This window comes from Gymnoscopelus braueri (genome assembly GCF_963280865.1).
Source record: "Gymnoscopelus braueri genome assembly, chromosome: 12".
Lineage (NCBI taxonomy): Eukaryota > Metazoa > Chordata > Actinopteri > Myctophiformes > Myctophidae > Gymnoscopelus > Gymnoscopelus braueri.
Genome location: NC_137614.1, coordinates 24,195,018 through 24,211,281, shown reverse-complemented (window position 1 = coordinate 24,211,281; position 16,264 = coordinate 24,195,018). Strand labels below are relative to the sequence as shown.

The 16,264-nt window shown below is 45.0% G+C and overlaps 1 protein-coding gene across 1 annotated transcript in view; it reads right to left on the bottom strand.

Annotated features, from left to right (window-relative positions):
• Window positions 1–6,865: 6,865 nt before the first annotated feature.
• Window positions 6,866–16,264, bottom strand: part of LOC308096440 (IQ motif and SEC7 domain-containing protein 2-like) — a gene marked incomplete at both ends in the record, with an annotated part of 100,784 nt that continues 91,385 nt past the window's right edge. Inside the window, 11 exons of the mRNA XM_080443862.1 lie at window positions 6,866–8,251; window positions 8,967–9,016; window positions 10,659–10,871; window positions 12,354–12,515; window positions 13,343–13,442; window positions 13,794–13,919; window positions 14,021–14,160; window positions 14,251–14,417; window positions 14,680–14,802; window positions 15,033–15,191; window positions 15,756–16,264. The exon at window positions 15,756–16,264 is cut by the window's right edge and continues 502 nt beyond it. Of these exons, the coding sequence (XP_080299988.1) occupies window positions 6,866–8,251; window positions 8,967–9,016; window positions 10,659–10,871; window positions 12,354–12,515; window positions 13,343–13,442; window positions 13,794–13,919; window positions 14,021–14,160; window positions 14,251–14,417; window positions 14,680–14,802; window positions 15,033–15,191; window positions 15,756–16,264 (3,135 nt within the window). The remainder of the gene's footprint in view (window positions 8,252–8,966; window positions 9,017–10,658; window positions 10,872–12,353; window positions 12,516–13,342; window positions 13,443–13,793; window positions 13,920–14,020; window positions 14,161–14,250; window positions 14,418–14,679; window positions 14,803–15,032; window positions 15,192–15,755) is intronic.

Below are 16,264 nucleotides of genomic sequence, written 5' to 3'. Positions count from 1 at the left end.
ATAAAGTAGGCTAATGAAATTTGGAAATACTCCAGTAAAGTAAAAAATACCTCAAATTTGTACTTAAGTACAATACTTGAGTAAATGCACTTAGTTACTTTACACCACTGGTTGCTGTGCTATCAAACCTTCACAAGTAAAGTGCTTACGGCTTTTCTCTTGAAAAAGATAAATTCTTGATTTCACCCAACATTCTCTGGGGTGGAACACCATCTATAGTATGACAGATCTACCTGCAGCAATCACCTTGACTCTGCAAAACTCTCCATCATAAGATGATTTGTATTCATAATCTGTCAAGATTCTTTATTGCTACACCACATTATACAATATAGTAAAAATTTGGGGTTTTGACTCAACATTGAAGACAAGACAAATAGCAAAAGAAAACCGTTAATTAGAATCAGCAGTAAAAAATAGTTCTAACTAGAAAAGTGCCCTCAGTGGAGCGCAAATCTCTGCCAGGAGCTACCCCTCAGTAATAATACTTTACAATGTCTGACGCAGTAACCTCAAACCTCAAACTTGTGTCTCCTTCTCTCTGTGTCACACAGATGTACGTGTCTATACTGTAGGTGCATGGGGTATATGTTGTCACGTTGGCATGTTGTCACGCTCCTGTCCCTCCAGCTGTGGTGAAGTTTGTATTGTATATTATGTCTGGTCCTATGTTTTAGAAATTGCAAGTTAAAAGCACACAGAGCTCATTATATTTGCACATTTTCTAAGAAAACTTTTCACTGACCTTACCATAGTGCATGTACAGGTGAAACAGTTTCATGCTGAGCCATGCCGGTACATAAATGCTGGGCATGTGACCAGTCAGTGTATGCTATGTCTGGACCATGAAATGGCCTTGAGGCGATAACATTGTAATGTCATAGTTGATGACGACATGACACAATAATATTCAATGTGTTCACTGTCCAAAGATTTGTCTCCATTCAGTGTCACTCTGGTTGCATGGTAACAATGTAATGACTTTGGCTTTATAATATTCCTTCTCCCCATTGCCCCGTGCATTTTCATACACACAAGCTAGGAAACATTGTCATCACATGCCCCAGACTGAATATAATTGTTCCAAAAATATAAAATAAAGAGTCTGGGCATTCTCTCAGGGAAGTGGCTATTTATTGTTTATGATATTTAATTATATGTGATACAGTGTGTAATCTGTTAGTCTGGCTTGTATTTTTGGCCTCTTTCAATTGGATTTTCAATTGGATTTCTGAAAGTGAATATTTCTTTATGACCCAGGGTGTGTGTGTGTCTTTCTTCTGTTATTCATTCACAGTAGTCACAACTTGATAACTTGCGTATCACCAAATTGTCAGACTTTCTGACAAAATATATCAGACTTGGTAGGCCGTTCATATGTTACTTATTCACCTGTTTCCTAGGCTGTGTGTTTTCCACTTCCTGTCGGATTTCATTGGATATCATTAGTCATCTGACCAGTTTCATTGGATTTCATTGGATCAAATCGACAGGAAGTGGAACACACACAGGAAGTGAAAAGCCTAGGAAACAGGTGGATACACCCGGCACCAAATGAACGCAGCATACTTGTCTAAATATGAAATATTCATATCTGTGTGAGTGAAGTGTGGGTCATGACCGAAAGAATAAGGTCGCTGATACAAGCGGACGAAAATAGTTTTCTCAGACGGGTGGCTGGCATCTCCCTTAGAGATAGGGTGAGAAGTTCAGTCACCCACAAGAGACTCGGAGTAGAGCCGCTGCTCCTTCACTTGGAAAGGAGCCAGCTTATGTGGTTCGGGCATTTAGTACGGATGCCTCCCGAGCGTCTCCCTAGGGAGGTCCTCGCTGCACGTCCCACTGGGAGGAGACCTCCTGGCAGACCAAGGACCAGATGGGGGGATTACATCTCCACACTGGCCTGGGAACACCTCGGGATTCCCCAGGAGGAAGTGGCTAATGTTGCTCAGGAAAGGGAAGTCTGGAGCTCTGTGCTGAAACTGTTGCCCCCCCGCGACCTGACTCCGGATAAGCGATTGAAGATTGGATGGATGGATGGATGGATGGAGTGACATTAGATTAAATTGTGGTTTGAAAATAAAAACCAAAAATACTCAATGCATTTCCAACAACATGAACATGTTTTTTTATATATATGTTAAGGGCAATAAATATTTCAACTTTTTCATCTCTGCAATTTCAAAAACAAAAAGTACAAGTGATATATCTTTATATACATGGCTAAAAGTTCTCCATACGTCATTTTTAAAATAATGTCTCTGTTGACACTGTACTGGTACATTTTACACAGACTATTCCAGTCTCTCTTTGCTCTACATTATAAACAGGAAGTGTAGGCTCCTTTGTCTCCATAAAGCAGATCTCAGATCAGCCTACTTTCTCTTCTATAGGTGCATACGTACATTACAGCATTTACACAGGAGCGAACATGGGAAAAAAAATCACATTTTTAACTTCTTCTGACCCCAGAATGCTGCATGTCCAGTGAACAATAAGAATAAAACCACCAGACCTGGGTCTTAAAGGGTTGAAAAACGGATTTGTTGTGCTCCCACAGTGTAAAGCCAGCTTTTAAACAACAGCCCATTCCAAAGTTGAGTATTCATAGTATTATTATTATTCATAATGATGGTTATGTACATTCATGTTTTTTATAATACAGCTTCATTCAGTGCAGATAATGTTAATAATACCACATGCAAACTGATACTGGAGCGCAGACCAGGGAAATAAAAAATATAGTCTATTCAAATACTGTATAGTTCCCTTGAAATCTGAATATACCCCCAGGAGTGCTTGTGTTAGCCAGACCGGTGAACAATTTCAAAACAAAGAGCTCAATTGGTTTGGATCAAATAATTAAAATAATATTGATGAGTCTCTAGTTCAGTAAAATCGTAAGTGTTAATTTACCCATTTGTAACTCTGAGAGTGTTAAAATGTAACCAAATGGACCCGTAAGGTTAACACTCAGGATTATACAGTGTATTTCATTCCATGTCAGAGACAGAGTCACAAAGAGGCAGGGGCACTGTTAGCAAGGGGGCATAACATGGTGCGTCGCGTTTGCTAGTTCTTTCTTTTTTCATTTTCCCCCCCATTAGGGCTTAAGTGGTTAAGTGGTTAAGTGGATGGATCAGAGGAGGCTTGTTTCTAACCTTTACAAGGGACTCTCTAAATTCTGAGGAGCCCCCCTGAGAGTATAACTGGGGTTACATAACATACTCTCGTCCAAAAGGAATGAAAGGAACGTTGGGAGAGCTTTGCCTCTTTCCAGAAGTGGCTTTGTTCTGATCGGTCTGAAGTAAGGTGGGTTTTATTGGCTTTTGTATTTAAAAGGAGGCCTTGTAGTGCAGACCTGATTTGGGTTCTTAGATGTGCATGTGTACGTTTGGGTTAGTGTGTTGTACTGTACCATCATGTGTGCATTAAAATGTTTGTGTGTGTGTGTGTGTGTGTGTGCTTCAACGCACGAGCGTACATGACTCATGAGTTTATTTGCATGTTTGTGTGTGTGTCTGGTGGGGTGTGGGCCAACAGAGAGGCACTGGAACCCGAAAAATCCCTCAATCACCTCTGTGTGCAAAGACCACAAAACTTTATCGATAAAACATCTTTACTGACTCTGTGACTGAGATTCAGAGGTGTGTATTCGTGCATACATACTGTAGATGACTCCATTAAAAGTCCATATCAAAAAATTATTAGAACAACTTGTTAGTCACAGAAAACCTTCTCTGTAGTAAAACACATTACAAATTAAGAGAATTTTAGTATTTCCATTGTGCAAAATAAACCAAATTCGTATAATCACCCCATACCCAAGCACATAACAAATTAAGATTAAAGAAATGCAAAAAACAAAGAAAAAACTATACAACAGCCCAAAGAGTAGTTTATAAGGTTAGTAGAAGCAGCTGTCACAACAATATCAATATCAGGAGTATGCTTTAGTTTATCCAAGCAGGTTGAACCTCAGAGAAGGCCTGTTGATGCTCCAATCAAAAATACAGCAGACTATACAAGTAGCAGAGAGCCTACAGCAGGAGCAATCACAGGGTCTCACAGGAAACTAAACGTGTTTTGTTAGCATTCATTTAACAACCAGAGGTCAAACAGAGAGACAGAAAGAGATATAACAAAACACATAATTCAAATCCTGGCATGATCAGCTTAACTCACTGTGTAGAATTAAACCATAATGTATAAAATCAACTGTTTGAAGAGAAGTTTTCTTCTTTCTTTTTTTCTTTTTTGCATTTGTGATCTCTAAGTTGGTAATAATTCTGTTGCAAGGTGATGAATGTTAAAAAGCCATACGTCAAAATCCTTGGTGAGATAAGGAAATCCTTTACTTTATGCTTTATTCTCAGCTGATAATTTGATCCCATCCCTTTTCCCACTTCTGTGTCATCAGTGAATAGAGCAGGGAATGTGGACTGAACAGGTTTCGTCTTAATTGCAGATAGTTGGCTGAAAGTGCTGAAAACATTCAGTCCTGAACTAAATTGAACAACTTCCTGGCAAGGATGGCAACAGCAATCCCATTATTTGCACTAAATGTGTTTCTAGGCACAAGTAGCAGAGACTGTTTTTCTGTAAGGAGCAATCTATGTTTATCATGCAGTACTGTTTATATTCCCATGTGTGGTTATGTTAACCCCCTTTCTTTTAAAGATTTTTCACAGACTCTATTTTTTATTTAGTTTGTATTTGTTATAATTAATAATATTGGAATTAGAAGATTGCATTTGTTGGGATGTTGGGTTGCACAGTCGGTTAGTGCACTAACCACATTCTCTGCAAGGATGCAAGTTTGAATACGACTCCCATCATTTCTCACGTGTCCCATCTCTTGTCCTCTGTTTACTGTCTCTCTACGCTCTCCTATCTACTGTAAATGTCTCTCTACGTTCTCCTATCTACTGTAAATGAAGAAAAAAGTAATAAATATTTAAAAAAAGAACAAGATTGTATTTACCTTCAGGGCTGTTTGGCAATATCAAATTTGTATCCCATAGAGCAAAACTCTTAGAATCTGTATGTATTATATTAAATTGTTGTACCCAATTGAATTCATATTTTCCTAAATCTAACTTTGGCCTCAAGTAAAGAAAGTAAAAAGACTTGTAGAGCGATATTACACGAAAGAGTAATTTTGATCCAAATAAGCCTTATGACTCCGTGGTTGCTGTCAGTTTGTCTTGTAGCAAGTAGGCTACTGTAGTTCACAGCCTATAGTATAAGGCATACAAATACAGAACTCAAAAGACTGCATTTTACTGAATTCACCCTGTTTGGCACCCTGCAGGTTAATCTTCCTCGGCAAACTATAGACAGTTATGAGCACATAGTCATGTAACAGGAAATATAGTCAAAGTGACAAATATGGGCTCATATTTTACTTCTACAAGACACAGAGCCATATAAGGGGAGATATAAAGGGTGTGGTATAATCCATGTTGTTTTACAAATTCTGAATAAAACTTGATTATGATTATATTTATATGTTAATATGAATCAGATTTCTACGACAGGAAACACTGATTACCCTACTAACCATTTTATCCTTTAAAGCCTCCAAATTATTATTGCAGATAAGAGCACCCTGTAGACACACAATGGTGTGTCAGTAGTGTACTCACTACAAGTTAAATACCCATTCCTTCAATTATGAGTACATTTGATCACAGAGTTATGGATATGGAGTTAAAATACTGGCAGTTAAATGTGATTTGAGACTGTTTATTTGTTAATGCTTGTATTCAGAGTTGCCGTGGGTTAGGAAATTAGCAAATACAAGTTCTTCAATAATTTGTGAATATAGTCCTTTTCTTGATGGGCGGACTTTAAATCTGACCAAAAGACCCTGTATAATAAGACACTGACCACAGATGCATTGACACATTCAATCATCTCACTGGTCATGCATGTCTATCTAAGACACAGAAACCACATCATGTTAATGCAATCAACTTGTGAAAAATCATACTACAGTTTTCTTAAAACCCTGAAATGTCCCTTTAGGGACACCGTAGATAGTGTACATACTGTATGTCTATATAGCATTAGCTCAGAGAGCTAACCCCAAAGTGTTTCAAATTCTCAGGCACTGTTTCCCTTATCAAATGGTCCCTGAACCATTATGACCCTTTACAGTACAATGACTCACCATTCTGATTTACACCACTAACTTACGCTGCTCGATAAAAAGGAATCCATGCTAGTTGTAGTCTTTCCTTCAACAGGTATGGCCAAGTTGGACAACAATAAAGCACTACAAATATGGCCGATCCTGCTGCATCAGGAAGTGAATCCCACGGGACTCTTTTTGAGTCACCTGTGAAAAGTCCTTAGCAGGACACTAGGCTGAGAGGTAACATGAGACTAGTATAACTTTTAAGGAATGGAAAGAAGACTTCAATTCTTTAGTTGGAGGGTTTGAGATCCTGATGTTATGGCAGGTTTCCTTGTTAACAATAAATGGTAAAATCCTCAGTGTTAATTTATCCACTTGTAACTCAGAGAGTTTGTGCACTCTCAGAGTAAAATGTAACAGTCAGGATTTTACAGTGTACACCCATGTAGGGATTAAGACAGGACCCAGCCTGAGCTTGTCTCTCTTGCATCCACCGTCAGTCTGTCTACTTACAGGGAAACTGGATGTGAAAGTAACACAGGCTGAGCAAATTCCTCATTCCTCCCGCTCTTCCTCCTCTCCTCCTCCTCCTCCTCACCACACGACCATGTTGGTACACTTGCATTTGTCCACCTCCTACTCCTCTCCTCCTGTTCCCTCTCACCACTGCCCCCCGGTGGCTAATGGGGTATCGCGGTACCACTGCTCTCTGGCGCCGCCTCCTCAAACCACCGTACTTATCCGGCTGACGGGCTTCGATTTGGCCCCGCCCCCCTGGCCGGAACCTCCCATCCCCCCTCCCGGCGGGTGTGGGGAGAGCGGGACAGAGGACTGCGGCGGAGGGGGAGGTAAAGGGGAGTGGGGCGGCGGCGGCGGAATGGAGGAGAGGGGAGGAGGGTACTGGCTGACGAGGCGGGCCGACGGCATCGGGAGAGGAGGAGGGGTGGAGAACACAAAGTGGGGGGCGGAGGACAAGGGTGTGGGCACGGGGCTGAGCGGGGAGTGTGTGTGCACGTGCCCGTGTGAGTGTGTGTGTTGCACGGCTGGGTGGTGGTGGTGGAGGCTGTGAGAGAGTGCGTGCGGCGCGTGAGCGATGGGGTGGGGCTGAGAGTGCGAGATGGTCAGCGGGAGCTTGGTGCCTGCGATCCCCACCCCGCCGCCCAGTGTCCGGACCCCCGTGGGGTGGGAGTGGTAGAGTGCGTGCGAGACAGGCGGGATGGGGGTGGAGGGAGGGACGGGTGAGTGGGGGGAGAGAGGGGGTGGGGTGGTGAACCCTGTGCCCAGGCCGTATCGGCCATGTTGGACCCTCTGCTGCTGCTGTTGTTGTTGTATCAGCTGGGTATGGGAGGGGCCACCCCCCGGCCCTTGCCTCCTGGGGCCAGAAACCCTGTGTGAGAGGGCATGGTGGAGCGGGGCGGGAGCGTATTGGTGGTAGCGGTGGTGATGGTGGTGGTAGGGCGGGGGAGGGGTGGCGTTCTGTGGCTGCTGCCCCCCGGCGCCTGTGACTCCTCCCCCGGCTACACACGCCCCCCCTCCACTGTTGCTGTGGCAATACTGGGCGTGCAGCGCCTGAAGCTTGGAGGAAGGTACCCCGGCCGAGACAGGATCCGATTGGCCGGCGCCATGGTTGGCCAAGGGGGAGGGGGGGCAGGGCGAGTGGGGGGATGCGCCTACGGGGATGGGCGGAGCCGGGGCCGGGTAGTGGGGCGGAGAGACGATCATGAGTGGACTCGGTGGTCCCCCGACCCCACCCCCGCCACCTGGTCCCGCCCCCTGGGGTGGAGGTGATGACATCATCATCAGGGGACCAGGCACCTTGCCCCGTCGGCTGCCAAAGAAATTCCCTCCTCCCCCTCCGTGGAGGTGGTGGAGGGGGGAGGTGGAGGGGATGGTGGAGGGGGAGGGCGAGCTGGGGGGGACCCCCCCTGGCCCACCCAGGTTGTGACAGAGCCCCGGCCCACCACCCACCCCCGTACCGGGGCTCTGAGTAGGGCGGTATGGCCGGTAGACTGATGCTGCCAATGGAGAGGTGGAGGTGGTGGAGTAGGGATGACCTCCACCAGCCAGGGGGCGCTGCTGGTGAGGCCTGGGGCTGCTAATAATGGAACCCTGGAAAAAAAAAAGAGAGGGGAGCTGGTGATGATGCTCAAATATGAATCTGCAGCCAACGAGCAGACAAACAGGATTGATGCCAACATGTTTCTTTGCTCTGGTAAAATGAATGGATCTTAGACCTTTGACTGACGTCTGATTGACTGTTGTTGTATTAGCCTTTTCAGACAACTTCTGCCAGAAAACCAGACTGTTACCAGCCTCAAGTTTGTTTGGGAGCATTGGCAATCCATACAATAATCTATTTGTAACATATATTCTAGATAATAATCTATAACACATACTGTAGCTAGTTTGGTCATCCACTGGCCATTGGTACTAGTGGATGCAATAATTCACAAATCCCTTTCAGCGATTCACTAGCCAAACAAATTCAATTTATTCTATGAATGGACAATAGGCTAACTGCAAAAAGTTGTTGGTAGAGTGCACAAACTTACCAGCATTTTACTGGAGGCTGTGTGCACAGCACACATCTAAGCATAAATCTGGCGTAAAACAACATGCATGCAGACAACAGTGACACGTGAGGTTTACAGGCAATCATGCATGCTTGTGTTATCTTCACACCCCATGCATATTAGATCTAACTTGAAACTAATGGAAAGAAAGTTGTTAGCTTAACACAAAATGGACTGTTTTTACATTTTCAAAACTAAACACAAAGCCATGCCATGCAGTGGTGACGTCACAACCTGCCGCCATGACTTACTTCAACGGTACTGTCCAATGACCCCACACTGTTCCTACGACCTCGCTTCCCTGTTACCCAATCAGAATAAGGCACGGTTAAAAGGCCATGGAGGATAGATAGTGAGGAAATGTCTGTGTCTTAATCATCAGATGATTTTGTCTTCATTCAAAATGTGTGTGTGTGTGTGTGTGTGTGTGTGTGTGTGTGTGTGTGTGTGTGTGTGTGTGTGTGTGTGTGTGTGTGTGTGTATGTGCTCTCAATCTTCATTTTTATTATTCTTACATTTTATTTTGTATTTCTAGCAAATGCTCACCACTATTATTTATTATAAGTTAAATGTAACCCACCAAGTCAACTTCCTTGCATACTTACAGTACTTTTATTATGGAATTGCCATAGCTAACCATTAGAGGGAGACAAAGCACCATTTGTCTGTTTTATATCATTAACCTCAGTACTTAAGCTAGCTGCTGTATTAAATTTGTATTACTGCTTGGCTGTTTGGTGAGAGGACACAGTTCAAACATAGGTTAACTTACTGTAAAAAAAACATGACAACATTCAAACTGGTGTGGCCAGGGGTTTTGGAGGGACAGTATTATACAACACAACAGAAAAAGCCTGCCGTTGCTGGGGTTATTGTGCTGACAGTGCGCCTCAAAGCGATGCGTGAATCAGCGGGTTCAGGTTTTAGTTCCCAGCATTGGCCAGGATATAGGGTGGGTAAAATAGGCTCTTCTTCCTCCCTCCCCTCCTCACGCTCCCTCGTAGTGTAACAACACTGATTTGTGCGGACATTGGGAATCCCTATATGGGCATGTGACGTCTGGCACAACAACAAAACGTTGCAGAACAACATTTGCGATCAAATCCGGCATATTTGGGCATCATCCGCCCCCAGAGAACATGGAATGCCTTGGTAATGTATCTAATTCACACATGTAAAAATATTCTTTTGCAGCTAATGTCTCAGTTACACCAGCATTGTTGTTGTGAAGGATTTTTTGGGGCGTGTTAAAAGTGTTAAAAAGGTCACTATTTCGATTTGGCAAAGGAGACAGACGGGTAAGGAGAGAAGTGCTTTGGTGAGACTGCCAAGGAAGGCGGTGAGGGATGCAAGTGGCCGGTGACAAAGTCAAAGCCAGTATTTTTTATGAGCTGCTGGAGGTGTCCACAGAAATACAGATTTTTAACACTTAAATTGTACAGTTATTAGAAGAAGGAAAAAAGTTGGAACATATACAAGTAATATCCAAGGATCCTTATCAAGAAGTCTGTGGCACAAATGGACTGTAAAGTCCAACAGGGCTGCAACATTTAACAAACAAATTGATTTAATCGATTATTTATCTAGTAGAATTTTTCCACTAAAGTAGGTAAGCGCTTCATCAAAAAAACTTGCCTCTCGATTATTTGATTAATTGAAAAAGTAATTGACAGAGTAATTGCTAAGAATACATCCGATAGTTGCAGCTCTATTATGAATTGTCCCACAGCCTCACAATGCATTCTGGATGCAGGTCCCAAACCAGAGGACCAGTTGTTCACTCTAAGAAAAAATAAATATCTGTATTTAATCTGTCCTTTTATTCAAGTTTTTAATCCAAGTAGTGGGAAATAATCAGGGAGCATGCATGCGTACAGTATGTGCGTGTGTGTGTGTGTGTGTGTGTGTGTGTGTGTGTGTGTGTGTGTGTGTGTGTACAGTACCTGTCTCAGAGAGGTCTCTCAGAGAGGAGCTGAGTGCCGTGCGTTTGAGTCCGTCTACACAGGCGTATGTGTCATCGAGGCATGGCCTGCCCAGGGTGCCATTCATTGTCTCGCCCTTGACCCCGCCCCCATCAGGGGTGGCCCCTCCTCCTGTTGTCCCTCCTCCTGTTAACAAGCCAGGACGCATCACTCCTTTCTGCTTTTCCAACTCCGCTGGAGAGAGGAATGAGTGAGAGAATGGGGTCGAGGAGGAAGAGAAGAGAGAGGAGGAAAGTGAAGAGAGGGAGGAAGAGGAAGGGAAGATTTAGAACATATCCAACCTGGTTTATAAAAACAAGACTGGAGAAGACAAATCTTGTGATTACTTTTAATACTACTACTCCACTACTATTACTGCTACTATCACTTATACTACTACTACCATAACTACTGGCACTTACTACTACTACTAACAGTTATAATACTACTCTAGCACTTATATACTGCACTTATATTACTACTGCTAGAAGGGGTGGGTAGAATAACATTGGCACACAAACACATAACCGTTTAACAATTTTTCCCCTTTTTTTCCTTTCACAAGGGGCGCCCTAGCGCAACTTTGGAATCACCCACGGTGCCTCTAAAATGGAAGGGACAGATGTGGATGGGTGCCAAAAACTGGCTTCCGTCCACTCCCATTATATCTATCTATATTATAAAACCTCCGGATCAAGCCATTTTCGGTGCACGATCACTCCGCAAATGGCGGCTCGCGCGAGAGATGTTATTGTTCCAGGCGTTAGACGGGGACCATCGACCATCGTACACGCATCCATTGTTTACATCCGCGTCCTTGTCGTGGCCACTACAGCGCTAAACATATCAGCGTAAACGGTAAAGAATGCCAGCACTAGATGTTACCCTGTTTTAATTAAACTCTGGCACTTAATGTGTTAAAGTACAATTACTCCCATAAAAATTACTCAAGTAAAAGTAAAAAAGAAAATTACTCAAAGTATCAGTTAGTTTCCTTTCTAACATTTTTAGAACAACCAGTTTGGCCCCAATGGCCACTTTGTCAGTGTTTTTGAACCACCAGGGGGGCGGTTGTAGCCCTGCCCACTCTCATTCACAATGCTGTCTCCAGTCGAGCTGGTTCTCAACTTGATGCATCGTCTGATACTTTTAAACAAACACAAATGATCACACATGATCACACAGAAAGCGCTGCAATGTGTCACAGACACACTTTTATGCGAGGTAGTGATACACAGCATTACTAATGAGAACAAGGTGAAACGTAAGCTTTAAATTGCGATGCTTGCCCCGTATGCCCCGACATAGGACTCACCACCACTATGGTATAAGTGTTAACATTTGATACATTTTAATGTCTCTGCTGTTTGTACAATAGGCACAACAAAGCAGTGGGTGAGAGATCAGCGTGGTCAAAGCCAGGCTGGCGGTGCTTTTTCAGAGGTGCTTGTTGCTCGATTCAACGGTTCATGAATGTACTTGAGTAAAGAGTAGAAGTAGTGTTTGAAAAAAGGAACACAAAAAGTACTTGTTCCTTAAAAAGCTCCTTTACTTGTAACGTGTGACTACACTACCCACTTCCAACTACTACTAACACTACAACTATTACTACCGTACCAACCCAACAAATACTGGTGCTGCTACTAATACTCCTACTAATAAATGAATAGTACTTACACTCTACACGGTATTTCTCCATCTCTTGCACCTCAGCGATGCTCTCTCTGAGGTCAAGGGTGAAGCGAGCTCTGTCCTGCAGGCTGGGGGCTGTGAACACGATGAGAGCCTTCCTCTCTCCTCCTGGGTTCGATGCCGTGAGTCGGATACCATGAGGATAGTCTAAATACAAAATAAATAAAAATAGCAACATTGTGTGAGTCTGTTCTTTAAATAAATGAAAGTCCAACTGGCAATGTGGCACAGTCAAACTGTACAACTTTGAACCTAAAAAGAAGACCTGAACAACATTGTTCAGGTTTCACACACACGCACGCACGCACGCACGCACACATGCACGCACTCAGACACTCACGCATACACTTACCCGCCCGCACGCACGCCCGCCCGCACGCACGCCCGCCCGCACGCACGCCCGCCCGCACGCACGCACACCCGCACGCACGCACGCACGCACTCACGCACGCACGCACGCACGCACGCACGCACGCACGCACGCACGCACGCACGCACGCACCTACACAAACACACCATGTGTAAATGAGTGGATGAGTCAGACAATCTGTCCTCATCTCAGTCATCACACACTCTGCCAAAACACACACCCGCGCACGCACACATGCACGCACGCACGCACGCACGCACGCACGCACGCACACACACACACACACACACACACACACACACACACACACACACACACACACACACACACACACACACACACACACACACACACACACACACAGACGCTAGTCATCACACAATCTGCCAGATCACATTTAGCTGACACTAAACAAAAACTGACAACACTTGGATAGATATTACAGACAGACAGACAGACAGACAGACAGACAGACAGACAGACAGACAGACAGACAGACAGACAGACAGACAGACAGACAGACAGACAGACAGACAGACAGACAGACAGACAGACAGACAGACAGACAGACAGACAGACACAGAGAGATAGATTCATTACTAACGGTTGTTGCTGAAGGTGTGAGTCTGCATCTCCACTAGAGGAAAGGACTGTCTGAAACTGTATGTCACCGAAGACTTCTTCTTCTGAAAGATCTTCGTCACCTGATCAGGATAGACAGAGAAAGATACATAGAGAGAGAGAGAGAGACATTGAGAGAGAGAGAGAGAGAGAGAGAGAGAGAGAGAGAGAGAGAGAGAGAGAGAGAGAGAGAGAGAAAGAGAGAGAGTCACTTGGTCACATTGTAACATTGTAAGACATTTTAAAAGGATTGTGATTTTACACGTTCTCAGAACGTCCACAGTAATTAAGCACTCAGTCACATCATACCTTGGTACTCTGGACACACGGACACACACACACACACACGCACGCACGCACGCACGCACACACGCACGCACGCACGCACGCACGCACACACACGCACACACACACACACACAGTTGTTTTCTTACCACCAGTAGGTCATTGAAGAGAAAGACTTCTCTCTGGTGAACTCCACTCCTCTGAGCCCGGTTTGGGTCAGGAACCTCAAACAGCTGACAGCAACACACCAGCCTCCGGTGAGGCAGAGACAAGACCTGCAAACACAATGATTGCAACACAAGTGAGCACTGTGCTTTGTCAAATCACTGGTGTGGTTGTCATGCTTGTCCATTTTGTTATACACGTAAATTCTTACAGGTTTCTTGCCAACAATCATCCTCTCCACAGCCTGGACCTGAGACACATGGTCATCATTGGTTCTTAACTCCCACTTTTGGATCCGTCCATAGATAGCTACCAGTAGATCTCTGGGAATGTCCTGTCCATTATCAACACCTTGAGACACACAGACAGAGATATCATCATATTGTAGCACAAGTTTATGGCGCAAGTGTGTGCGCGTGTGTCTATGTGTCTGTGTCTAACCTCGGAGGTTCTTGACGAAGTCTTCAATCTTCATCTTCCTCTCTGGTTTGACGTTGGGGCTGTACATGTCTGTGTTGAGAAGGATGATGGCAAACGCCAGGATGAAGATTGTGTCTGGATTCTGAAACTGCCTGATCAACACCGGATTACATACACAGTACCTCTGACTGGAGAGAGAGAGAGAGAGAGAGAGAGAGAGAGAGAGAGAGACAAAGAGAGAGAGGCAGGTTTCTGAACTGTCCACAGCCTCTTCTGAAACACAGACCGAATATACAGAAATTGTGCCATCTTATAATGAACAATAGTGAGGAGCAATTATATGAAGTTTACTGACTACATTTTTGAAACATGAACTAGAACTGGAAAGGGCAAAGGATATCTCGATTCCCAGCTTGGATCCGTGGGGTACAAACCCGCAAGGTGGTTTACCTGAAGGCTTCAACTAGCCTCTCGACCCGCTGAGCCTCTCCCTGGACTTTAATCTGAGACTGAAACTTCCGCAGAGCGTCGTCTAGATCCATCCCAGAGAAATCCATCTCATCTAGAACACAGCTAGAGACAGAGAGATAGATCATTTACACATTCGCCTAAAACTACATTCTGCCTACAAACTACACCCCTGCCCCAGACACACACACACACACACACACACACACACACACACACACACACACACACACACACACACACACACACACACACACACACACACACACACACACACACACACACACACACACACACACACACTACAGCACATTATGAACATGCTGTGTACTCACTCTAGAACATCCTTGTTGAACTGCAGTCTGTTTCCTAGGAACTCTCCGATCATCTGCCTGCTGAGACCTTTCCTCTCCAGGATGAACCTGGCGATGCCCACTGGAGTGTCTGACACAAAGCCTCTCTCTATCAGGTACTGGACACCGCGCTCAGGCTTCCTACACACACGCACACACACACACACACACACACACACACACACACACACACACACACACACACACACACACACACACACACACACACACACACACACACACACACACACACACACACGCACACGTTAAAGTACAACATGTTGCTCAGTAAGGGGAGAAATAATACAGGATAACTACAACATTTTATACGGTCAACAAGGACCATACCAGTATTATAGCATGTTAGGTCCACAAGTCCACTTTAGACACCCCTCTCTTTTATGTAATAAATTGCATCCCTGATTCATTGTTCAGCCCTAATGGAAATCGTGGCCAGAATACACCAAATTACTCCATTCCAGACTCTCATCAGCACCCATGTGAATACCTTCACTGTCAACAGCTGTTTCTTTCTCATATCGTGGGAAGAAGGTCCATCAACACATGCAATTATGTAATTATGCACAGTATACACACACACACACACACACACACACACACACACACACACACACACACACACACACACACACACACACACACACACACACACACACACATACACACACACACTCTCTCTCTTACTTGTTAAACAGGTTGAGTCCTATGCGGTACTGTCTCCTCTGAGAGACATCATCACTGCTCTCATTGAACGCAGGAGAGTCCCAGTTCTGACGAGCCTTCATCCCCAGGCCTCCTCCTCCTCCTCCTCCTCCTCCTCCTCCTACAATTCCTGCTCCACCTCCACCCCCGCTGCCTCCTCCTCCGCTCCCCATCGGCTCCCGCAGGCTGTCGCGCGACGAGGAGGCCGAGCCGGAGCTGCAGTTGTTGAGGGTGGTGGTGTCGTCGTTGGAGTTGGTGTTGGTCGTGGTCGAGTTGACGCTCTCGTTGTCGCCGTCCGAGCACAGCAGGAGGTGCGCGTGCGGGTGGTGCGGGTGCACGTGCGGGTAGTGCGCGACGTGCGGGTGCTGCGCGTGGTGGTGGAGGGCGTGCACGGCCTCCAGGGGCGAGGGTGAGGGCGTGAGGGGAGCGAGAGGGGGAAGGAGAGGGGAGAGAGGTGAGAGAGGAGGCGGTGGCGTCGGGAGAGGGGAGGA